The 24,034-nt window shown below is 42.2% G+C and overlaps 5 protein-coding genes across 5 annotated transcripts; 3 read left to right on the top strand and 2 right to left on the bottom strand.

Annotated features, from left to right (window-relative positions):
- Positions 1 to 222: 222 nt before the first annotated feature.
- On the bottom strand, positions 223 to 2,652 carry SERLADRAFT_444346 (uncharacterized protein; the record flags this gene model as incomplete). Its single annotated transcript, XM_007312240.1, has 7 exons — positions 223 to 528; positions 583 to 627; positions 685 to 953; positions 1,007 to 1,217; positions 1,273 to 1,536; positions 1,593 to 2,387; positions 2,455 to 2,652. The coding sequence occupies 7 exons, from the start codon at positions 2,617 to 2,619 to the stop codon at positions 523 to 525; spliced, it is 1,755 nt and encodes a 584-aa protein (XP_007312302.1).
- A 3,294-nt stretch (positions 2,653 to 5,946) lies between these two features.
- Positions 5,947 to 7,973, bottom strand: SERLADRAFT_454729 (uncharacterized protein; the record flags this gene model as incomplete). Its single annotated transcript, XM_007312239.1, has 10 exons — positions 5,947 to 6,166; positions 6,218 to 6,357; positions 6,412 to 6,586; positions 6,637 to 6,826; positions 6,876 to 6,998; positions 7,061 to 7,185; positions 7,241 to 7,439; positions 7,493 to 7,557; positions 7,612 to 7,817; positions 7,882 to 7,973. The coding sequence occupies 9 exons, from the start codon at positions 7,663 to 7,665 to the stop codon at positions 6,101 to 6,103; spliced, it is 1,137 nt and encodes a 378-aa protein (XP_007312301.1).
- Positions 7,974 to 8,402: 429 nt separating this feature from the next.
- On the top strand, positions 8,403 to 9,329 carry SERLADRAFT_454723 (uncharacterized protein; the record flags this gene model as incomplete). Its single annotated transcript, XM_007312238.1, has 3 exons — positions 8,403 to 8,607; positions 8,659 to 8,778; positions 8,828 to 9,329. A coding segment is annotated over one exon (441 nt), but the record flags the coding sequence as incomplete, so codon positions are not given.
- A 5,839-nt stretch (positions 9,330 to 15,168) lies between these two features.
- On the top strand, positions 15,169 to 15,965 carry SERLADRAFT_431955 (uncharacterized protein; the record flags this gene model as incomplete). The annotated part of the gene is made up of 4 exons (XM_007312237.1): positions 15,169 to 15,200; positions 15,325 to 15,512; positions 15,570 to 15,594; positions 15,647 to 15,965. The coding sequence occupies 4 exons, from the start codon at positions 15,169 to 15,171 to the stop codon at positions 15,963 to 15,965; spliced, it is 564 nt and encodes a 187-aa protein (XP_007312299.1).
- Positions 15,966 to 16,631: 666 nt separating this feature from the next.
- Positions 16,632 to 17,665, top strand: SERLADRAFT_431954 (uncharacterized protein; the record flags this gene model as incomplete). The annotated part of the gene is made up of 6 exons (XM_007312236.1): positions 16,632 to 16,746; positions 16,925 to 17,025; positions 17,078 to 17,311; positions 17,363 to 17,444; positions 17,495 to 17,571; positions 17,627 to 17,665. The coding sequence occupies 6 exons, from the start codon at positions 16,632 to 16,634 to the stop codon at positions 17,663 to 17,665; spliced, it is 648 nt and encodes a 215-aa protein (XP_007312298.1).
- Positions 17,666 to 24,034: the final 6,369 nt, after the last annotated feature.

Below are 24,034 nucleotides of genomic sequence, written 5' to 3'. Positions count from 1 at the left end.
CAGGACCTTGAAGAGGCGACAATTCACCATGAAGAAAGTAAGTGATCTGTTTATATATTGTGCACTTTCTGACAGATTTCTATCATAGATCACTTGCCCTGCCAGTGAACAAGATGAGGATGACCATGCTTTATTCAAGATCCTTATTTGGGAGCACATCTCCCAGAACAACTGGTTCTTGCAGACGAGACACATTTCAACCAGCTTACACTGTGCCGTCAATATGTCTGGGCCCCATGTGGAGGATGTGCAAGATGTAGGGATTTCTTTGTCCGTGGTCGTTGTTACTCTATATTACCTACAATATTATTAGATGGAGTCTTGCATTTAGAGGTACTAGACCGTCCTTTTACACGCTTGCAGCAATCTACTTATAGTTACTACACCCAGCTTTTCTGGCAAACAAAAAGTCTAGATAATTCGAATAGAAGGTGGCAAGTATTTGGTTTGTCACGGTGTTAATGTTTTTCGTCACGTGATGGCGTCCATTGTGGATCAGGCCTGTTTAATGGATAATTCATTTCAATCCTTGTATCAATATCGTGTCAGTTTTGAGTTGGACCAAAGTTGTCATTAACATACCCATAGTTTGATAAGACCGTCCCATGAAGCTGTTATTACTTTAGACTAGTTGAACGGTTTTCATCAGCGCAAAGTGGCATTGACTAATGTAAAAAAACTCGCCGTCTCATGCGGAAGCCATTCATGTGCAATGACAACCTTTGAGTGCGCCTTGAGCCGGGATTTGATCCTTCCGGTCTTCCAATCCCAAAACACGACGTTCCCCTCACCATCCCCACTACTGATCCACTTCCCATCAGGGGAAAACCCAACCTGGCAAGCATAGCCGGCGACGGAATGTCCTGCAAATCTTTTCTTCCGATTTTGGCGGAAATTATCAGTGCTATAAATCAGAATCTGGTTGTCTAATGATTGCGCAGCAAAGTACTTCTCTGGGAAACACGTCATGAAACGCTTCAAGCATCGACCAAAAGGATTAACATACTAGATGGGTGTAATGTCACGGCGGGCATAGAGTGCATATGAGGCTCCGCAATGTACTTTATTACCACTGGGATATCAAAATCCCATGCCCGGATAGTTTTATCATCGGAAGTCGTTACAAACCGGCGATTGTCATCCACAAATGTGATTGTGTTGACGGGCCCAAGATGCTGGTCATACTCTTGTGTAATTTCACCGGAATGTATGTCGTACTAGGGGTGATCGAGTCAATGGATTGCATCCTTTGGGAAACAGTAACAAACGTGCCTGGATTATCTTTTTGTCCGACATACCAGCGAGGAAGATATTTTGTTTTTCTTCCCCTGGGTGGAAGCGCACAACATATGGTGTTTTGCCATTACTGAAACGCTTCAGACATTGGCCAGTCTCGGTATCCCACAGTTTCATTTGACGATCGTATCCACAAGACAGAAATTTCCGGCCATCATTGGAGAAAGTTATATCCTTGACGGCCTGGACGTGACCATGGAAAGTTCTGAGACAGTTCCCGTGAGTGTAGACGTCCCAAAGCTGTAACTAACAATGATTAGTGGTTCTAACTTCGAGGTTTGAATTTATGACACCACCTTAATTTTAGTGTCCATGGACCCACTCAGTAGAAGGTGCCCAGTATTGGGAAAAGAACGTATTACTGAGACGCCTTGTGTATGGCCCGTCCACGTGTGAACACAGTATTTGGGTAAGAATGTGTCCTGTGAACCAGGTTCTGATAGTAGGTGTGGTGCGTCTGAAAGGGGAGGATGCATATATGTTCGTCCTTGATAGTCGGTCGTTGACTTTCCGTGAAATATGGTGGTCTCCTGTCCCACAGCACCGCGCTTTGGCTGCGATCTTTTCTTCCTAACTTCTAGCTCTGGTTCTTCCTCTTCTTTTTCATCATTTGCTACTTGTTCACAATCAACGTCAGGCGAAAAACCCTCCACTTCATCCCCTTCCCATGCCGCCCATGGCCCGGCATAAGAGCCCTCTCCATCGACAACCTCTAGGTCCCCTTTGTTTTTTCTCTTCCTCTTAACTAACTTTTTTTCTGCGTTGGTCGCCCTGAGAGTATCTATAGTTGCAAAACAATTTCCGCGTGCTTTTTCGATATGACCCAAAACAGGCGGAGCTGTAGGGTCGACAGACGGATTGGCGGAGTAACCGAGGATGGAATAGGTAAGATGCTGGGCACGAAACGCGTGATCTGTCATAGACTGCTCTTCAACATGCCCCGCGAGTGCATTTTGGTTAGCAAAGGGAGTGCGATCGCTGAATGGGTTGTCAGGTCCTTGCAGTGGTCGCATCATGTCGACGTAGGGTATGTTTATATTCATTTGAGTATCGGTAGGTCGTGTGGCCAGCGAGGACTGGTTTGAAAGGTCCTGAAGGACGGAAATTTGGGGCCTCTTTGAATAACGCTCCCAGCGGAAAGTAATGGTCTAAACTCACTTCCGTAAGAATAGATGGGGCAGGTTGTACCATGGCGGAAATGGGGTCCTGTACATCAATTCGGATCTTCTTGGGAGCTGGTAAAGCAGATAAACTAAATGTGTCACTGTTCCTTCTGAACAGATCTTCATCCTCATCAGAACAATAGCCATGGACGAGAGACATGATGATAATAGTGGTTGTGAGCAGACTTATCACGCAGGACCATCCAGAAAAAAGCTTGGCATTTCTGGGTTGTCCCACGATGTAACGGTTGTGACTTGTCGTCTCCTGATCATCCTCCAAAGTACTTCCTATCCCTTTATGCGAGGTCTTTCACTGCACTTTCGAGTAAAATATCAACTTGTATTTTTCTGGTGAAATCCTAAATAATATGCGAATAGTGCTTGGGTAATGTTCTATTTCAGGTAATACCACCCTTTTATTTTGGCATTTTGACTTTGATGCTGTGAGTTGATCATCAATATCATACTAGCTAGCTGGTACTTAAAATACAAGACATTTCTAAATCTCTCTAAGTGCGCTTTTCTAAGTTCAACCACCGCATCGTCATCAGTCCCATCCGACAAAATCACCAATATCATTTTTACTCATATCTAGCCCATCAACGTCTGGGCAGTATCTCTGGTGTCTTCAACGTGCTCCAAAGCCCCTGATTGTTGACTCTGGCAGCTCATCAAATTCTTTCAGAGACATGTCACAGCCGATGAACTAAGGTAGCCCAAAATAAGACTTGTGGGTAAACAAGAATGAATTGCTGAATGAGCATATAGCCAATGTATTGGCTTGTATGGGGCTAGAATCCTGTTGATTACGGCACTCTCTTCAACATATTCCAAGCCTGGTGAGTTTGGTTGGTCCATTTGCTGGTCATTATTAACTGAATGGTTTTATTTTTGAGGCCCTCTCAGTCCTTGCAACAGCCTCATCAACTTAGAATGATGGTATGAATAGCTCTTGTCTTGCTGGTCTTTTTGAGCTGACTCAGACACTTCTGTGCAATTGCGTTTAGCCTGGACATCTTCATCATGGTCGATCAATCTCCTCTTGTGAATTATAATCTTTAAAAAAGTCCCTTTTTGCCACTTTTGCCCTGTTCGGTCTGAGTCTTCAATATGTCATCACTTTTCAAGTTCTTTTGGTTTGTGAAGCTGTCCTCATGCTTACACCCAGTGCTTTTTTCAGTCTTCCTCGGGGCATGCACCTGTTTTATTTAGTCTAGGAGTGGGAGTGCTGATATTTGTAGATGGGAGAAATAACCATATAGGCTATCATAGCTGTACATGTAGTTATAATGAAATCTTTCGTGTTGCTGTACTACAAGGTCATACCTAATAAGGAAAGAAAAATGATGATGATATTATTGTGTTATTATCCTTTGTATTATTTGCTTATTATTTTGGTATTATTAGAATTAAAACTGTAATAATCCTACAAGGTTTTTTTGATATTATTCTGGTATTATTCAGAATTTTCATGTTATAATACCTCAGTTCTTTTAGGGCCCAATGTGCAGTGTTTGGCAATCACCACAACTCTTGGGGGCATAGTGTTGTCAGCTGGTGTAGTTCCCTGTGCATTGTCAGCAGCACCAGAATCAGCTGAGCTACTCTCTGTGTCACTGTTAATAACCTCAGTGCTCTTATATTTTTTTCTAGAGGAAACCTTTGGGCCATTCTGTGTCTATTTCCGCTTGGTGCCTTTGTCAGATTGCTTGCAATGACCTGGCCCTTTTATTTCTCCACTGTTAAGTCTTTCAATGTTTTCTTCGGACATTTGCTGATACTCGCTCTCTTTAAGTTGTCTCTAGCCAGATTCCAATTATGCAAAATCATTTCCAAATCTGGAAGACCATTTGATATTTCACTGAGATTGGCAAAAGGGATGCATTCAGGCCAGCCTTCAATAATATTCTACTGCATTTTTGCAGTTGGGTCATCAGTAATAATTCCTATAGAAGGTATGAGATCCATTATGGATGTTTGTCATATTTAACTCACTTAGTTGCTGATTTATTATGAATTTTTGACCAAATTTCTAACACTCATTGCTGATGGTTTTTTGCTGCACCTGTGAAAATGGTAGGAATGAATAGGATAAATAACAGGTAGATCTTACCTTGCATTCCCTGCACAGAAAAACCTTCCATCTTACTAATCAAGTATTGATGATCAATGTTCACAGCAGATAACATAAAGTTCTCTACTCTTTTTGTATTGAATGCAATTCCTTGAAGAGGTAGTTCTGTTGAACCTCTTGTTGTATAACGCATAGACTTTGCACCTGTGCAAAATTGTAAACTGGTGAGCTAAATTCATATTAATCAACAACAATGGTGATTAAGCTATTTTATCCAGGACAAACCTCCTTTTCAACTGCTTTAAATGTGTCTGTCACATCTGTCATTCTTGCTCTTGTTGATGTACAAAGATCAGTTATTCTTATTTCACAATACTTAGACTATTCACTGACAATCTCTTCCTTTTTGTCCTTTGATAGATTATGATATTTGGTATGGTGGTTACTTATGAGTTTTTGGAGGGCTCAGGGCCTTTAACTACTGTTAAACAAGAGGTAAGAAGATGACCACATAAGATATGGGGATTAGTCACTGTTCTCTTTATCAACTTCCTGGTTTTTCTTCTAACAGAATGTATTCCATACACTCACTTTGTTATGTTAATGCTGTAACCTTGTATGGCCCAGATACAGTTTTTTTTTGATGTAGCTGATAGACTTGCTATTGTCTTATGCTATTTTAGCTGTCATCTCATCAATCTGCTTCCATGCCTTGTCAAGGTTTTGCTGGAGCTTTTGTTGCTTGTTGCATTGTTTCAGCAGGAGATTTGCTCGACCGCCAACTATCATTCAAAGGTTCAAAGCTCATACACAAGGCCCAATGGAACTATTACTCAGGAAATTAGTCAGCATTGTTTGTTTTCCCATTTTGAGACAGAAGAAGTTCTTACAGTTCACCACTCTCAATTATATCACAGACAAGGAATACAAATCAGTGACAACAAGTGGCAATAATAATGCTGGTCTCCAATCATCTTCTTATGTTGCTCTTGCCCAGTGTTTCTCCATCGCTCAACGCAACTATATGCAATATGTTTGCCATTGGCCATCATGATTGTTCTCATTTGTCTGCCAGAAAAGTGTTGTATACATTAAATAATGCAAATAATCTATGCAAGCTTTACATGGATCATTTCTATGAGTTAAGCTATATATAGAGGACTTTCACCATTTCAAGCTATTGTTGCCATCAATTGAGACAAGCCAGTCAAATTCAAGTGGTTGCTCATCTTAAAGTTTGTAGCAGCAAGCTGGGTATTTGTTCAATAGGCACTAATCAGGCATGTTATGCTGAAGGGCCACATTTAGTTGTTCTTGCACACAATGAAAATTTTCAAGGCACACATCTTATGCTGCGGAGAACTGTGATTCAAGATGTGGGTGATAAGGCATCTGACAAGAACATTAAATGTGGCAGAGTGGAAACATAGATGGTTGGAACAACTGAATGGTGCCATTTCTAGTGTTGAATTGTGAGACCTCGCTATGGTACCAGGAACATCACAGTATTTTTTCTATCATCGTGCAGTACTATGGGCTCTACCTAATATACTTAGATTTGAAACGGCTAGAACCCTATTTTTTTGTGTATGATGTCAGGATCTTCCTGATACTCTTCCGCTGAAACCCACATCTACAATGTTCACTAATAAGTGACAAATATGCTGAATGCTAAGTGACTTACTTTCTTAAAAGTTCCCAAACCAGCTAAAATAGATCCTCCTATCCACGTAGAGTATTTGCGCTCAGGTGGCGCGAATATTTTGATTTTAATATCCTTTAAAGCCAGCTTCTTGACCTCGTTGAGCAACCGATCACCAAACCCTAGCTCAAGCACCAGCATTTAGTAGTTCACCGACAATAATAAAGGAGTCACACCTCGACATAATGTACTGCCCCCACTTAAAACAATGTTCGAAAAAAGACTTTTGCGTAGATCAAGATCGACCCGATTAATCGAATCTACGACTACCTGGTGCACACCAGCATATTCTTGTCCGATAAGCTCAGGACTGAACAAGATCTCTGGGGCACGAAAGCGTTCCGATCCTAACTATTCTGAGGATAAAACGACAATTGCATCATAGAGTGCGTGACACTCACCTGGACAATGTTCCCATCTGGCAATCTGAAATCCTCTGTCTTTCTCACAGACTCCTTCTCCTCCTTTGTTGGGTTGAGGGCGACATGGCAAAATTTTTCTTTGATGATTCTGACGACTTCACGTTCCGCTGTCGTATGCAAACGATGTCCAGACTTGCGAAGCAGGACCTGGAGAAAATCCGTGATATCTCTTCGAAGCGTTATTCAGTCAACCAAAATCAAAAATTAACAGTGCCTACCTTCCTGCAACGTCAATGCGACGAATTGCGTGTGGCATAGAGAAGCCCTCGAATACGGGCACAGCGTGCGTTACACCATCCCCCGAATCGAGAACTATCCCAGTTGTGCGACCTGACGAATATCTGAGTAAAAGTGGACGATTACTACAGGTAGATTTCTGATGGTCTAGTAAAAAGTTATTCACAACGACAGTACGGCCTGTACTGAGAGGAAAAGAGCGGGAACGTTGAAAGTATCGAAAAATATTTGGGCTGCTACATCCCGATTCGACCTCGGGTTCAGAGGTGCTTCTGTCAGTAAAACAGGATGCTACCATACATAAACATTAATCACATCGCACAAGCTAAATTTACTGGAGATTTACCTCCTCACTCAGCGTGCCGAGCTCTTCGGCGTAAATCCAACTCCATAAACGTTCCATGTCATCCCAGTCAGTCACGATACCATGCTCTATGGGATATTTGATCTTCAACAGTCCTCTAAACTCTTGGGCGCGGCGACCAATAAATACTTCTCCGTCTAGGGCCCCTGCCATCACGCGTACATGCTTCGGTCGCCCAACGCTGTAGGTGTAATGAGATCATGGGTTCTCAAAAGAGCAAGATACAAGACTAACCAGGATGGGAAGAAACATTTGGGATGATCTTGACCTGCAAAACCCGCCTTGATAGTACCTGAACCCTAAAAGCATGATGGTTTGGAGCTTTCGATTTGTTGAAGAAAAGTGATGCGAACATTATCGATGACCACTGGCTGATTTGTCAGCACATCCTCATATTCTGTAGACATTTCGCTGTTGTGGTCTCCTATAGCTCAGATCTAGAGGACCACAAGTGGGAACAAGGGGTGGGCAAGAAAGAAATTTCCCATGCTTCAGGACGTCAGACCTTCCCCCGTGGGAATAGCCAAGGAATAGCTAATATCACTTCACAGTGAGGAAACTTTAATTGGATCAAAATGTTCGCTGAAATGAGTTTGAAAAAACATATTTTGGTGAACACTTACGAAACCTTAAAGCACAACATTTGTTTGCTGTTGCGGTCAGTCTCAGTAAAAAAGCTAAGTCGCATAGAGTCATGGATAGTCACAGGGTAGTCATGGATAAGTCACACAAAGTCGAGGTATAGTCACACGCAGCCAAAGCATAGTCCAACACAGTCACATGTAGTCACCATACAGTCATAGAATTAACAACAGCTCCGGGAACCTTGGAGACTTAGAGCCAGTTCGGACAGGAAGACGCCCAGGGTTTTTGATTAGCCGAAGACGCTGGTCTCAAGCTCGCCAATATGCCGATCCAATGTTTATTAATGCCCGCGATGGTGGCTGGCATGCGGAGGGTTGCGGAGGGGATGGAGGGCCATCGTGCAACAAGGCATACCCTACAACCACGAAAGTGATTGTAATCAACAACTGTACATAGTCTGTAGAAATGAGTCGACATATTTCCTCTTGTTTGTCAAAAGCTAGACGCAAGCAACCATACCCTCAAAAATCACCTCAAAAAATGGTTACAGGTGCTGATCGGGAGAAAGGCAATGATCGTGCAGTTTGGTCGGATCAAGATATGTTTGCCCTCATTGAATATGTCAAGAAGGAGGGCAAGGAGGCAGGGGGAAAGGGCACCAGTTCAAGCCTGCTTTCTGGACCAATCTCATACCACAACTTGCATTAACAATGAAGGCAGGTGCACCGAAGAATGCTGCAAGCATTGGACGTAAATGGAAGAATGTACGTACAAAATTTATACGGGGGGATTCAACTTGCTCAGCGTATAGACAGCTCAAGACCGAATTCAATCGTGTGTGGACCCTGACAACTCTATCTGGTGTTGGGTTTGCTCCTCAAAACAAGAACCACATTGACGAGACCAACAAGGCTGTCTGGGATGCCTTGATTGAAGTAAGTGCCCAACTATGCAACCAGATAACGTAAACTTACCGAGGACTAGAAAAACCCTAAAAAGAACTATTGACACTATGCGGAAAATGGGTGGGCCTTCTACGGGGGCATGCAGGATATTATGCCTAGTAAAGGCAAAGGTACACATGCATTCCATGCTGAAGAGGAGGTTACTGGTAATATGGACGTCACAGAAGGGGAAGAAGGGGGAGAAGGGGGAGGGGATGAATTAGATGGGCCTGATGATGATGTAGACGACAATATTGAGATGCATGAAGGTACTAGCAATCATACCTTAGCCTGTGACCAAACATCTTCGTCTAAGACCAGCGCTGTGGTCAATTTTATTGCTACAACTTCTTCAGCTGTGCCCCCATCCATACAATCTGTACCGTCTTCAGTTGCATGCCCATCCGTGTCACCATCTATGTCGCCTACCAAGCGCAAGTCATTTGCTGTTGATGGTACAACAGGGACCCCATCAATCACTCTGTCCCGCTCTTCAAAGAGTGCCCGTTTGTCAGGCCTCTCGATCTTCAATGGGATGAGAGAGGAGATGTTGAGATTTAATGATAACATGAGCTCAGCCAATGTTATCAATGGCCGCCTTGCCGCATCGGTCGACAACCTCAGTGCCAGATCTCAACCTGCCTCGCAAAATACTGCTTCCCTTGTACCATCTGCATCATCTACAGCCATCATGCAGCTCCCTCCCCTCCCATTAAGGAGCATTGCTAACCGTTTCTTGCAAAAGGAGACCTACCTGAGTAAGAAACAGGTGGTAACATTGATGGACATGTTCCGTTTGAATCCCAACCTCATTGACGACTTCCTTGACTTGCAGGATGATGGTGATCTCCGTAAGACTTGGGTTGAGACATGTCTTGAATAATTAGCTATGTAAAATGTAACTTTAGCTTGATGTACGTTAGTATGCCATGAATGAAACCAAACAATGCTTGTATTTATTCATTTCACAACATAAAAAACAGCTTAGTCTGCGGTAAGATGGTTCTCGGCCAAAGTATTCAACTGCAAAACATACAGATCACCCCTTTCTTGCAACTCACGGATATAATCAACCCATATATCCCTCGCAATTCTTGCACAGAGCTGATTTTCCAGTAGTTTATCCCTATTGCTGATAGAACCAGTGGCTAGGGTGCCATAGCTACCATTATTTGGTTCGTACTCGAGGTCGTTTGGAATGAGGCCTTGAAGCTCGTCAGGATCGTAGATCCGAATGAAGTTGTGGATCATGGAAAGAGCTGGAGGAATGCAGGCTTGGATCTCCATGCTGTATTCAGGGGATGATGAGAGAAGCTTGAAACATCGCTTGAGGACGCCAAAAATTCTCTCAACAACGTTTTGAGCTTGTGCATGGCGTAAGTTGAATAGTTCTCTCTCATTCACAGGCCTAGATATAAGATAAATATTATATTATAATTACAAAACGACTATCATACCTTGTTTGAACACGGCCCCACTCAGCAAGGTGATATTGCTCTCCACAATAAGGGACCAGCAGCTCCTTGCACAAACCAAACCCAGCATCAGCTAAATAATACTTCCCCGAAGGGATGCAAAGATCCTGTCGACGTGCTTCATCAAACAGAAGTGCATCCCCTGTTGACCCCTCCTAACCTGCCAGCATGTAGAAGAAGCGTAAGTCAAACAAGCAACATGCAAGGCAGTTTTGCGAGACCCCTCCTTTGCGGTTGACAGAAAGATACCGGTCCTCACTTGCTGGTGTACATGCAATGTGTGTGCCGTTGATTGCACCAAGTGCATCCTTGAAATACGGGTATAACTTCTGATTGTCTTTGATCTCAGGAGGGACAGGGTTAGTCACATGGGGTAGTCAAATGAATGTAGTGTAGATTGGCCGCGATGAGAATGCAATGAGCATTTGTTTAAAATACCTATAATTTTATTAGTAAACTACAGAACAAGGAAAATATGTACTTACTTTGAAATTATATTGTTTGACCTTTGGAACCGTTCACCCAAATGTCGAGTGGAAAGGCCAGTAACACTGGCATAGAGGAAGATGGCGAGCTTTTTGTTTAAGCTGATATATTTTGAGCCTTGGATAATGGCGTCTCTCAATGTCTCAGTAAGCTTCTCAAATACTTGGAGGCTAACCCCCAGCTCACTACGGATACGGTCGGGGTGTCCATTGATTAATTCCTGGACCCATGCTTCACCAGTAAGGCTAGACGTGTGGTAGGGTTGCTTGTTATACATTGATTCGGCGTGATAAATTGATGCTGCAGTTGCGGTGCTAATAGCTAGGTTAGACATATGATTCATCCTTTTGTTGTTTTCAATAATGGCCTTAAGCACAGCAGAGAGGCATTTTATACTCTCAGGCCGCTGCTCAGGCTGAAGCTGAGGCTGATCTTCATCTTCAAGTTCGGGATCCATGATTGCACTACTTACTATATTTGGAATCACGATGGGAGTAGAACCATTGAAGCTCCAATTTAATTTGTCAGCAAAGATCTTGAGACCAGCGTCTTTGGCTAATCAAAAACCCTGGGCGTCTTTCTGTCCAAACTGGCTCTTAGACTTGTACATAGTTACATATAGTTGTGTATAGTCTAATATTAGTTATACTATAGTCAAACTATGGTGTGAAGTCAACTCCTCATCTAAATTCACTAAGTCTCAATGCTATTATGTTGAACTTACACTCAGCAAAGGTATTGGCATAAATTGAGGAAAACTAACATTTATATTACAATATTTGTACAAAATGATTTACCTACTACTCTTCATTTTGTGTGCCTTCATTCTGTTTCTCAAGCTCTTCTTCAGTTAGCCACTCAAGCCCTGGATATTTCTGAAGTACATATACCCTGCTATTGTAACACCAGATCCCAACAATGTCGACTATAGAAGAAATTGGAAGAACTTTGATATCTTTGGCCCATTTTCCTCTCCACACATTAAGAGTGCACTGAACATCCAGAAGGGGATGATATACAACAAATTGTTGTGTATTGCCTTCAAGTCCTTCAATCTCATAGAATGCAAGTGCTTCACCAAAAATAGGGACCACACTTGCATCATTTCCTTCAAAGTAACGATGTGACCTTGAAGGAGGGTGTCCCTGTAGCTCACTCATCTGGGTGTTCAGAACATTTTTCTTGCTCACATGCATTTTCCCCCATTTTGTGATTGGCATATTTGGATTAAAAGGAATTTGTTTCCAGGACAGGATAGCCCCTATATGAATATAAAAACTTTGGCCAGGTTTATATTCACATTTTCTGATTGGCACCTTAGAAAATAATATGGTTGTTTTCTTAGATCCTGGTTGAGTCTGCAACTCAGGGTAGTAGGAGAGGAGGGCCTTCAAGACTTCTTTCTCATAGATAATATTAGCCAAATTTGCAAAAAGTGCTTTTTTGGAAGGAATCTATAGCATCCCACATCCATATATCTTGACTACACTGTGCTGCATCCTGGAAAAAGGGATATATAAATGACTCAATATTTCCTGGACTGTGGGGTCCTGGAATGGCCATGGTTAATATGATATTGTTGGAATGGTACCTTATTTCTGGAGGTATGTTGAGCAATATCAGAATCAATATCCAAGTATCAGACTGCTTCTTCATTGTAAGCTGGGCCCCATCTGTGGATAATGCAAAAGCAGTGTTACGCTCATTCTGAAATAATCCCATGTCCTTATAATGGTGTTCATGAACACTCCCACTGGGAAAATCAGAATATCTTGCCTGAGCCTGAGTCCCAGAACTTTGTGAGCCAACTGCAAGTAACTTCAATGTTTCTTGTAAACATCTATCCCTGTATCACAGGAGTTGGGACATTTGCTTATTTACAAACATTGCTTGGATAATTGGAATGAAAGATACATATAGCATTTGTGCTCTGGGCTTATTTTTAGATCCAGCAACATAGTGCCTCTCCCCACATGTGATTTGACCCTTTATGGTGTGAGGACAAGCTTCCAAGTCCTTAAAGTCACCTGTATATGCAATACAACTCTTTGGGCACATATCAATCTTTACAGGCTCAATCTTGGCCAGAGATCCAGCCAACTTGCAAACAGCATACAGTGACAATATATCTAACCTGAGTAGCTTGTTGTAATACTTGTGCATGCAGCTCATATGCCTTGACAGTGCCATTTGACTTTTCCCATGCAATGTAGTGTTTAAGGCTGTGAATATCTGACTCTGTCAGATTGCTTGGCCCAGAAACTGTTAGTTTTGGTGATTCTGCACCTTTGTGCTACCTATATATTTTCATTCCTTTCTCTATCTATTCTTCTATCATTCACTATTGATTGTGTTCTCTATTATTTCGCCTTTGTGGCTGCTTTGTTTACCTTTGTTTACAAAACTTCGGACAGTACTGCAGAGTCCAATGCTTCCTATTCTCTAGTTACTCACATTGGACTCTAGGTACTGTATACCTGTCATACTCTCTAATAATATAGTTACTCACATTGGACTCTAGTTCCAGTCCCTGATTGCTCTCAGCAAGTGGCTAGACACTTCCTTCAAGCTTTGTTCTTAAAAGAAACAGACAATAGGGGGACAACAGGACACTTGTATCCACCCAATAGTTTTGTTTGTAGGTCTATTTGAAGAGGAGGATAATTGGCAACAATGCCATAACCTTGAGCAGAAGTATGCACAACTTGATCAACCCCATCCAGAATATCAGTCTTTTTGTCCTGGTTGCTATTAGCATTATCATTACAGCACTAAAGCTGGGTGAATCATCCAGACTGCAGCCCTCCAAGTCTGGGAATATCAACATATCCTGCTCTTCAGCACTCAGATCATTGTCCTGGTTGCTATCAGTATCATCACTCCTATCATCTGCAGCAGCATCATGGCTGGGAAAATTATCCGGACTATCATTCTCCAGGTCTGGGAATGTCAACATATCCTGATCTTCAGCACTCAGATCATTATCCTGGTTGCTATCAGCATAGTCACTCTCATCATTAACAGCAGTGCTACAGCTGTGAGGCTCATGAAGGTCATCATTCTACAGATCTGGGAATACAACTATATCTAGAGAATTTAGCATACAAGACAGAATAAGAGCAAAGAGCGTACCTTGATCAGCATCTGCATCTGCAGATTGCCTGCCAAAATGAGCAGTATTGTCTGTAAGACAGTGGTCAGAAACACTTGTATCTGTTTGTAATATTATATAAGTATATTGTTTTCAATCTTCTTGTAAACTTGTGCATCTTTCAGCAGAGATCTCGACAGAAATTCGTTGTTCAATCTGATGCACAGCTCTAAATGTGTCCTGAATGCAGGTGTAGTATATGGTGTGTTGATAAGATTCCTATCAGCCTCAAGGTGGTTAGATATTGTCCTTTTACTCCTATCCTTTGAAGGGAAACATTTGGTACAATAGCAAGGCATTATTGTGAGGTGGGAGAGAGTCAACAAACTCAACCACAAGGCCTAATTTGAAGATGGTGCATGGCGCCATCCGATAAAAAATTGACCCAAAAAAAAAGCTGACTAATAGATCCATGTTTCAGTCTCATGCTCATTGTTGCTTGCCACGTCGACAACTGTACTACGAGCAATGGACCCTAGAGAGCCTCATAATTCATCAAGTCTTTACTACAGTGAGCTCATATCTGCCATAATTCCACTACTAGCAGTAGTCCTGCAGCTGTGAGGCAACGATAAACTATAACAAAAACAAAACCTGTCTCCTACTACACTTGTAGGGAGTAAGAGGTTCAATGAGCTTGAGGTCAACAGACACTAGTAAATATAGCGAGTAGAGGACTTGGGAGGTAAGCTCAAGGGTTTCAGTTGAGGAGTAAAGCGGGTAAATTCAGTAATAGAAAACTAAGGAACTATACAGGAATAGGTAAGGCTTTATATAGTGAACTGTTTGTCCCTCAGACCAAAAGGAGAGTAGATGAAAAGTGGTCTGAGGAATAGATCGTCCAATAGGAAAAAGAGAACAACTATTGTATAACTTTAACTTGATTAATCAGCAGGTGAGAGAATTGTACTAATAATAGATGTTTGTTACGCGTGTTCAGGAACTGTATCCTCATGATGAGGTACGATCCTGATCAAAGCATTTATTAGTATATCCAGGCCTTAATGGGGCTTGGAGCTGGTTGTCGAGATGCCTACTACCAGTCCCTACCCATTGTGCTGGCTGGCTGGGAGTGATACCCAGTCTCTGATCTGTGATATAAAGTGGTAACGGTGGTTAAGGAAGCCTGTGAGGGTTATGAGAAGTAAAATGGCAAATGATACCTCTAGCCCTAGAGCCAGAGGTGTAATGGGAAAAGTGTTCAAGAACCAAGACATAGAGAAGATAAGAAAATAATAAAACGGTCCTTACAGCAGCCTTGTACAACTAATGCTATTTTCCCCAAGTTCCTCCACCTGGCAGTACGTCTGTCAGTCATGTTGATAATGCCCACCCGCCGATAACTTCAGATTTGTCAACCTTATTCTATCCATTCACAATCAAGTCTCTTAGTTTTGAAGATCTTCTAAAAAACCGCCATTTCAGTGATACCGTTCGAAAATACCAGATTGCAGCTGATCAGTTCCTCGAGACTCAGGCCTACCAAAACGAATTAGTTGGCCAGATTGAGGGACTGCTTGCTAAGGAGCATGTGCATATCAGCCAGCAACACAAGTTGGAGGGAAAAATCCGGAGATATGAGGACAATATGCAACGACTGACTGAAGAAAATGGTACCTTACAACAAGAAAACCACCATCTTCAGCAAGAAATCTCATGATTGCAAACAGCCCTCAATTCACAAAACAGCTCTGCGTAAGTAATCTGTACAATACAGTGCAGTTGACTAACATATCTACTCCTCTAGCGCCGGCATCTCCACAATTTATCCAAGCGACTCTGCGTCACATGCAGCCAATACCTCGCAAGCAAAATCTGTTGTATTCACCCATGAATCTCTTCCCCGCCCTGACAAATACCTGTTTGAGGTTTTATGGCATTTTGACGACTGCAAGGAGGATGAGGATAGTGGGTTAACAGCTCAGAATCCCGCTCGACCCGCAATGGAGTGTGCAATCCGACATGCGGATGGCACCATGATTACTTCCAATGAATGGTCTGCCATCAAAGCCAGCACCCGTCTTGCTCAATTCAAGCTTGAGCAGCTACCTCTGCCAAAGCACTAATCCCAGAAACAATCAAGAAATCATTATTGATCCGCATATCCAACTCAGTGGGAGGCTATCCTCCTGGAGATGGAGCAGCAGCAGCCGCTGCTAACTCTGTGCTTGAACCACTGGAAGGCTGAACACGTCCTTGGCCAGATGTTAAGGTCTAGTAAGCTAGCTGATGAGGTGGATATTAGTGGTGACAATGAAGATGCTAATCTCACTACTATATTGTCAGGAACAGGAACGGCAACAGAGTCTCAAAAGAGGCGTCGAGCGAGGTCAAGCATCTAAGAAATGGCAAAAAAACAACAACCAGTGACCAGTGTTGTTTCAGAGGGCGCCCACTCAGAAATTGGGATGGCAGTGGATCACTCTCATCTGCAGGCATTAATGCCTCCACCCACTACCGGTCAATCTTTCTTTTATTTCAATTTAATACACTAACATCTATACTTCAGTGCCTGTTCGGAAGTCGCTGGCTCCTCCATCTTTTTTGTCCGTTGCTTCGGATATTAGGTTCAAAAGGTACGACATAGGATTTATAGAAGTCAATTCCTCTATATCCAATTTGAAAGGTATTTTTTCTCCATTTGTTTCATTCAAATTTAGGCCTAAAATATTCTAGGTATCATCTCTTGCAATTTCAGCTCATTCTCCTCCGGCATTAATCTTCTCGACACCATGGAGTTATTCCCTGACTTCTCCTTCGGCCTCCCTTCCCCCCCTGTGCTCAAATTTATCAAGCGTATTGAGCGTGCTGATCCAAACTCCTCCGACTTTGATGAAGACAACCACGGTATCTCTTGGGGCCACCATCAGTTATATATACCCCAATAGATCCAGGAGACTCCTCAGCGAGTCCTCCTGTTGTTAACCAACAAACTCTCTGCAGCTCTAGGGGTAACCACTCCCTCATCATCTTCCTTATAGTGTGTTCTGTGTGCGCCAGAGTAACTAACTCTTGGTTGTTACAGTATGCTTTCAGGACAAGATTATTTCTTCGACATTCCTTGCAGATAATTATCTGAGCAACATTCTTGACCTTCTGTGGGCAGCCTGGAAGACAGCCAGAGCGGTAAGTACTTGGTTTTCTCAAAATATCCATTATCTGATCAATAATTCTATAGCCATTATCTAAGGGTAAGGCCTGGTCTGATTTATCCTTGTCCTCTACTCTTCGTGGGACTGCGTTGATCATCTCATCCACCACTTTGGCCTTTATGGCACCTCCCTCGTCTGTTTCCACCACCTTAGGTCTCACTGTACTCACATTGGTGGCTGCCTCTGCCCTGCCTGTCTCACAAGTCACAGCTGGTGATTCTGATTCACCCAACGAGGAAGAGTGTCATGCAGAGTTCCAGGTAAGTGTGTTATATCTGTCAGTGAAAAACCAACTCATGCTCAATTCACAGACCTTGAAAAAAGATGAGCTGATCAAGTGGATCAAGACCAGTGGGGTCACCGTCTCCAACTTAAAACAGAGGAATAAGAAAGGTATTGATTGATTTTTTTTACCACTCTAACCGTCTGATATGATTTTGTAGATCTTGTAACGACTATACTGGCCTCACCCTCCGAGAAACAGCCCTCCAAGAGGGAAATTAATTCATTTTTATCTAATGTCAGTCTCACATTTGTTTTTCTCATCACACAACTAACTTGTATTACTATTACAGCGGAAGGGGAAGAAAAATTTGCCCACAGTCGAGAAATGATTGAAGACAAAATTTGAATCTGGCTCGCACAATATAAACATTTTTTTTTTGGTCATTATGCAGTGGAGGTTTTCTCTTGTCACTCTCCTATAATTTTTTGTGTGCTTTATATGTACCTGGACTGAGAAACACAACTTTATCGGACTAAAATTGACTATTTCCTGCAGATTTTAGTCACAGTTCTTGCAGTCCTTGATTGTGGGGACTGTGAATTCACCCAGGTGGGCTATGTTGTAGAATGCTGTAGTGAGACACGCATAGATTGCGGTGTCTCGTGGTTCATGCAGGTTAAGCTCCGCCTTTATTTCGATCAACATGTCTCACATGATGGCCATCCTTCTCGGCCTTTTTGACGATGCAGGCGCGAGTCTGTGAGCACCTTCCAGGATCGCCTTGAGCTCGTCTCTGTTAACCAACCAAGAGTATCCATGCAGCAAGTGCCAAGCCCTGAGGCCTGCTACATAATTAGCTAAAGTTGAACCTGCATACAAACCAGTGCAGCTGGGAGGAAGTATGCTATGTATATCACAGTATATGTAAAATGTGAGGAGCCCTGCTCTGTAAGTTTATTTTGTAGATACTGCCCAGGATGCTCCTATTACTTCTAGCATCCTGTCTAGCTGGTCTTCAGAAGGGTTTGTATTGTTGGATTTTTCATTAAATAAATTAGTTTGTCAGCAAATTCAACTAGGCCTTTGTCTGCAGATATATAGGTGAGTTTCACACTTCTTGTACTTTTGATATAGCGGATGATTTTCTGGACTGTTTCTCAGTGTATTTTAGCTGGATTATGGGCAAATTGCAAGATGGTGGAGACAGCAAAGGATATATTGGGGCAAGTGAATGTTGACAGGTACATCAATTTTCTGATGGCTTCACAATAGGGTACATCCTTCATTGTATCCTTTTTGTGTAGTTCTGTTGGGCACTGATTTGTGTTTAGTGAAATTCCCAGTTCCATCGGTGTGGTTGAAGGTTTGGCGTTGTTCATGTGGAAATCTGTGACTATGGAGTCAATGTAGGATCCTTGCAATAGGAACATTGTCCTGTTCTTCTGGTTGTGTTTGATTTCTATGCCAAGTAGCCAGTGTATTTTGCCAAGACCTGATATTTTGTATTCTCTCCTAAGTCCCTTTTTGAACAACGCTATAGTGTTCATGGAGTTACCTGTTGCAGTCATATCATCTGCTGATACCCCAAATGCCATCTCATCAGGTGTCAATTGTTTGTGGTAAACTGCATGGTCATGTGCGGAGTGCATGAATCCGGATGTTTTGAATGTACAAGTGAGTTTGTTGTACCATTTCAGTCCGGCTTGTTTTAACCTTTATATTCCTTTTTGCAGCTTGCAAATCATGTCATTTTGGATGGTTCTAGGATAGCCTGGGGGTAGACGCATATACACATCTTCATTAAGATCTGTGTTAAGGTACACAGATTTGATGTCAACCTGGTGTATTTCCCAGTCTTTAGCATTGGCATGCGCAAGTATGACACGGTGTGAAGTCATTTTGGCCACTGCTGAGTAAGTCTCCATATAATACATGCCATATTTTTGCAAATTACATTTGCAACTTGGAAATGAATATGCGGTGGAGTTGTTGTAGTGTAATGTGTCAGCAGCCATTGCACAACAACTTTACATACAGGGTATGCAGGATCACCACAAAAACAATTATTCCCAGAGGCGCCCTAGGTCATCAAACCAAATTAACAATCATTCTCACAGGTTTAAGCTGTTTGGGCTGCAACCAGGGCAGGGCCCCTATGGATATTGGTGTGGTCCAAGGCGGACAGATGCGCAGATTCAAGGCCAACTGCTACAATTGCGGCCAAGACAGACACATGTCCCGGGACTGTAGAAACGGGGCGTAGGCCGCCCAACAAAAAAATCACCAATGGTGCCAGGTGCACCAATTAGAAATAGAAAACCTGGACAATCAGCTCAATACTTGGCTGGTTGTCCTTATGGCAAAATCTGGGCTTTCTTCTATGATCAACAAGTCAGTGAAATGAAGGCCCAGGGAAAGAGTTTGGAGCCTAGGTCACTTGGGTGCCTTTGCTCCTATTAAAAATGAAGTAAACCACAACAAGGTGGCCCCTGCTCTGGGGTGTTGCACGAGCAATAAAGGGGGTAGCTCCCCAATTTGTACATAAATTTCAAATTTATTATCTGAAGTATGTACTCGTATGAAAAATTGTGACTGTAATATTTATGATACTACCGCTGCATCAGTGTCTCCCCAGGAGCGTGGTGTGACAACACCAACAAGATACAGTCTTGGGGCACTGGAGCACAATGAAAACAACACTCAAAAGAAGAGGAAGAGGTGGGAGTGTTTACCCATTTGGTAGGAACAAGTTAGTTGTTGGTAGACAACAGGAGGACTTGCTGAGTCCTTCCCCATGTATTGCTCCTGTATATATACTAAAATACATGAGGTACTGTACAGTTGTAACTAAAGTTTAAAGTCCAATGTCTAGCATGTGACCGGTCACATGATGAGTCTAGACACTGGTTGGGTGTTGTGTCACATGACTGGTTATGTGACTTGAAAAAATAAAAGTAAAAGTACGAAAAAGGTGAAGTGTAAGTAGGTACTGGTACATCAATTGTAACACATGGCCCCAGCAACACACTACTAGGGTGCTTGATTCTGGTAAAAATAAAAATAAAAATATAGACTATACTAAAGTAGAAAAACATGTTTCCTTTTGAAAACTTTTCAAAGATAACAAGACCATTGAACAATTTCACAAAAAAGGACATTGTCTGGCATTGGGGTGCCAAAGAAAAAGAAGCTTTTGATAAGCTTAAACAGGCATTTATAACAGCACCCGTATTAGCGTTTCCTGAATTAGACAAAGAGTTCCGGCTAGAAACTGACACTTTTGATTTAGTACTGGAGCTGTTTTATCAATTAAATGCCCTGAAAATCTTTGGAGGCCTTGTTCCTATTTATTGCATAGTTTGTTGCCTACAGAGCACAACTATCATATTTACAATAAAGAAATGCTAGCCATCATTAGAGCACTAGGCACTGGTGGCACTACTTAGAAGGTGCTAGGCACCAATTTGAAATTTGGACTGATCATAAAAATCTGGAGTATTTTATGATGGCCCAAGACTTGAACCAAAGACAGGTTTGCTACACGGTGTACTTGTCTAGGTTTAATTATAAATTAATTCATAAGCCAGGAACTTCTATGGGAAAAGTGGATGCTTTGTCTAGAAGAGAAGATCGTGCCAACGGCATTGAAGATGACAACAAAGGTGTCACCCTGATAGATCAATCCAGGGTTGCCAATGTTCAATGGTGTGCCATCCACAGACTGATGGACAAACAGAGAGGCTCAATCAAGAATTGAAGCAATACCTCTGTATATTTATCAATGACAGACAGGCAGATTGGGCCAAGTGGCTAAAGGTAGCCCAGTTCTTGTACAATATCAAACAGTCATCAGCTACAGGAAAGGCACCATTTGAGGTTACAAGATTGTACCTCCCCAGAATGGGTGTAGAACCTCGCAAAAGCAAGAACAAGGCTGCTGGGAGCATGGTCAAGGATATGAAGTCTGTTTTAGACAAAATGTGCAAGGTTCTATTCAAAACTGCAGAGCAGATGGAAGACAGGGCAGAGTGTAGATGCTCTAAGGCCCCTGACTACAAGGTTGGCAACCTGGTCTGGTTAGATACCGACCACTTAAAATTAAAAGATTGGCAGTCTAGAAACCTGACCGAAAAGTGGATTAGTCCTTACCAGATTAAGGAAGTCAAACCCAATGTGGTGAAGCTGGAACTCCCAAAACGAATGAGGGTAGTACCCACAGTCAATATTAGCTGTGTAAAACCCTACAAAGGGCTGTTTCCAGGACAGCATGTAGACCAGCCCAGACCGGTTGTAATCACCCACGAAGGTCAAGAAGAATTTAAAGTTGAACGGGTGGTGATGCACGCTTGAAGCTTGAAAAATTAGAATTCCTAGTCCTATGGAAGGGCTGTGGAGATAAGGACAGAATGTGGGAATCAGAAGCCGATCTGGACAATTCCCGCAATGTTGAGAGGCATGGATTCAACCCTTTTCAATTCCCTTTTTCAAACTATGCCCAAAAATTTAACCACTACCTTGGGTATTTGGTTTCGGCTCCAAGCCGAGCCTTAGAAGGGGGGTAGAGTTACAATATACAATTTTTGGACCTTTGAAATTTCATTCTCCACTTTAACTTTCTTTTGTAGATTTCACACACCATGTGGCACTTTTTATTTTGTTCAAACTCCACTTCCTCACGCTGCGCTGCCTTTTTTTATTCTTAGCTACATGTCTCTCACACAGTGGAGCTGGTCACACAGGCTACATCATCAGCCACTGCCTTCATCAACTGTATAGTGCACGTGTACAAATAGTCTGTAGTAGTACAAATACCCTGATAGATCAAGGAGACTCCTCAGTGAGTCCTCCTGTTATTTACCCATAGCAAACTCGGTCCTACCATAAGGGAGATTATCCTCTCCTCTGCTTACCCCTCTCTGCCTGTGTTGTTGTGCACCAGAGTATACAAACTTTGGTTGTTACAATTTCATATTTACTTTTTCTGGGAACATCTTAGTTGATTGAATACAGCCTTTTGTAACCATCTTTGGTATGTGGCCTAGTATCTTCATTATTCATCCCTTTGTTAACTCAAGCAGTTTCTACCATCTGTAGTTGCAAGCGCAATGACCTTTTTCCCATTGCCTCTTCCTTCTTTGCATCCTGCAACCACAGGCGGTGATGGTTTAGATTCTTCAGCTGCTGGGTCTACCGCCTCAAGCTCATGCCAGAACTTATACCCTTTATTATTATGGTCCTAGCAAGCCCCCAGGTTTTCTGAGCTCATTAGGAGGAACCAGTATGATGTAGCCGCCCTGGTTGCAATCAGAGGGGCTTTTCCACCTTGTAAAGCACATGAGCGCACCATTTTGGAAAGGCTCGGCTGCACAATGCACCAGTATTCAGCTAGCAAGCTGTAAGTAAAACCATCATGATTTTCTATGAAAACTCTGTAACTACGTCTAATTTTAGCAATTATTCTCAGAGAAAATGAGTACTTCATATCACCAGATTATCCTGCCTTGGTTCAAGCAGTCACTTTATCCCTGTACTTTGTATTTGGTGGGTCAACTTGCACACAGATAGCAGATACATTGGTATGCTTTTGAGCTTCAGCCGTGAGGCTGGCTAAGAATACCATCATGCCCACAAGGCACAGAGACCCAGTCACAAATATATATCAGCTATATGTCCTGCGTGTCTATCCGGCACGCTCTGTGATGTCTAACAATATTCAGTCTCAAGCTCAACACCTCTTAAATAATAACATGTTTCTACATGGCTTTGTAAGCTTACCATATTCCTAGGTTCATTATCCTACTGATTATGATCACAATAACTGTGAACTTACCTCAGACATGCCAACCTAAAACAGCTTGTAACCAAACCTCTCTCACATTCAAAACTAGAATATTTTGTCAAACTCATGGGGCTGACTTTGGTTTGAGGGTCCATATGTAACAACCAAGAGTTATTTACTCCAGTGCACACAGGAACACACTATAAAGAAGATGATGGGGAGTGGTTACCCCTTTGGCTGCAGTGAGTTAGTTGTGCTAGACAACAGGAGGACTCACTGAGTCCTTCCCCATGTATTGCTCTTGTATATATACTAAAATACATGAGGTACTGTACAGTTGTAAATAAAGTTCAAAGTCCGATATCTAGCATGTGACCGGTCATATGATGAGTCTAGACACTGGTCAGGTGATATGTCACATGACTGGTCATGTGACTATGAAAAGTTGAAAATGTAAAGTAAAGTAAATGGTCACATGACTGGTCATGTGACTTGGAAAATAAAAGTAGAAGTACAAAAGTGAAGTGTAAGTAGATGCTGGTATGTCAATTGTAACACCATATGGCCAAGTCATCTAGGCTATCCTAGTTTGTCAGGAATCCAGAGTTATTTGTTAATACTCAAGGCTAACCAGGTATACCATTAGAGCTGCTTTCATTATTTGGTATGTAAGCTAACTTTTTGCAAACAGTTTATTTTCTGATTTCTAATACTCCAGTTACATTGTGTATTAAATAAACTTGTTGGAGATGATTTTTGACAAGAGTTTTCCACAAATCACATAAGCAACAATTATCAAACAACACTTCAAGAGATGCAGAGTCTATATGCGGGTACTACAGCAGAAGCCCAGTCATCTTGAGACATGCTTGATAGTTGGTTTGTAAGTTTCAAGAGTTTGGCAGATTAGGTAGCAAATACCATCTGATAACAGGTCACTGTATGATTATGGATTGTGCTTGGGATCATTTCTGCAGT

Source organism: Serpula lacrymans, assembly GCF_000218685.1.
Source record: "Serpula lacrymans var. lacrymans S7.9 unplaced genomic scaffold SERLAscaffold_1, whole genome shotgun sequence".
NCBI lineage: Eukaryota > Fungi > Basidiomycota > Agaricomycetes > Boletales > Serpulaceae > Serpula > Serpula lacrymans.
This window is presented reverse-complemented; position numbering and strand designations above follow the sequence as displayed.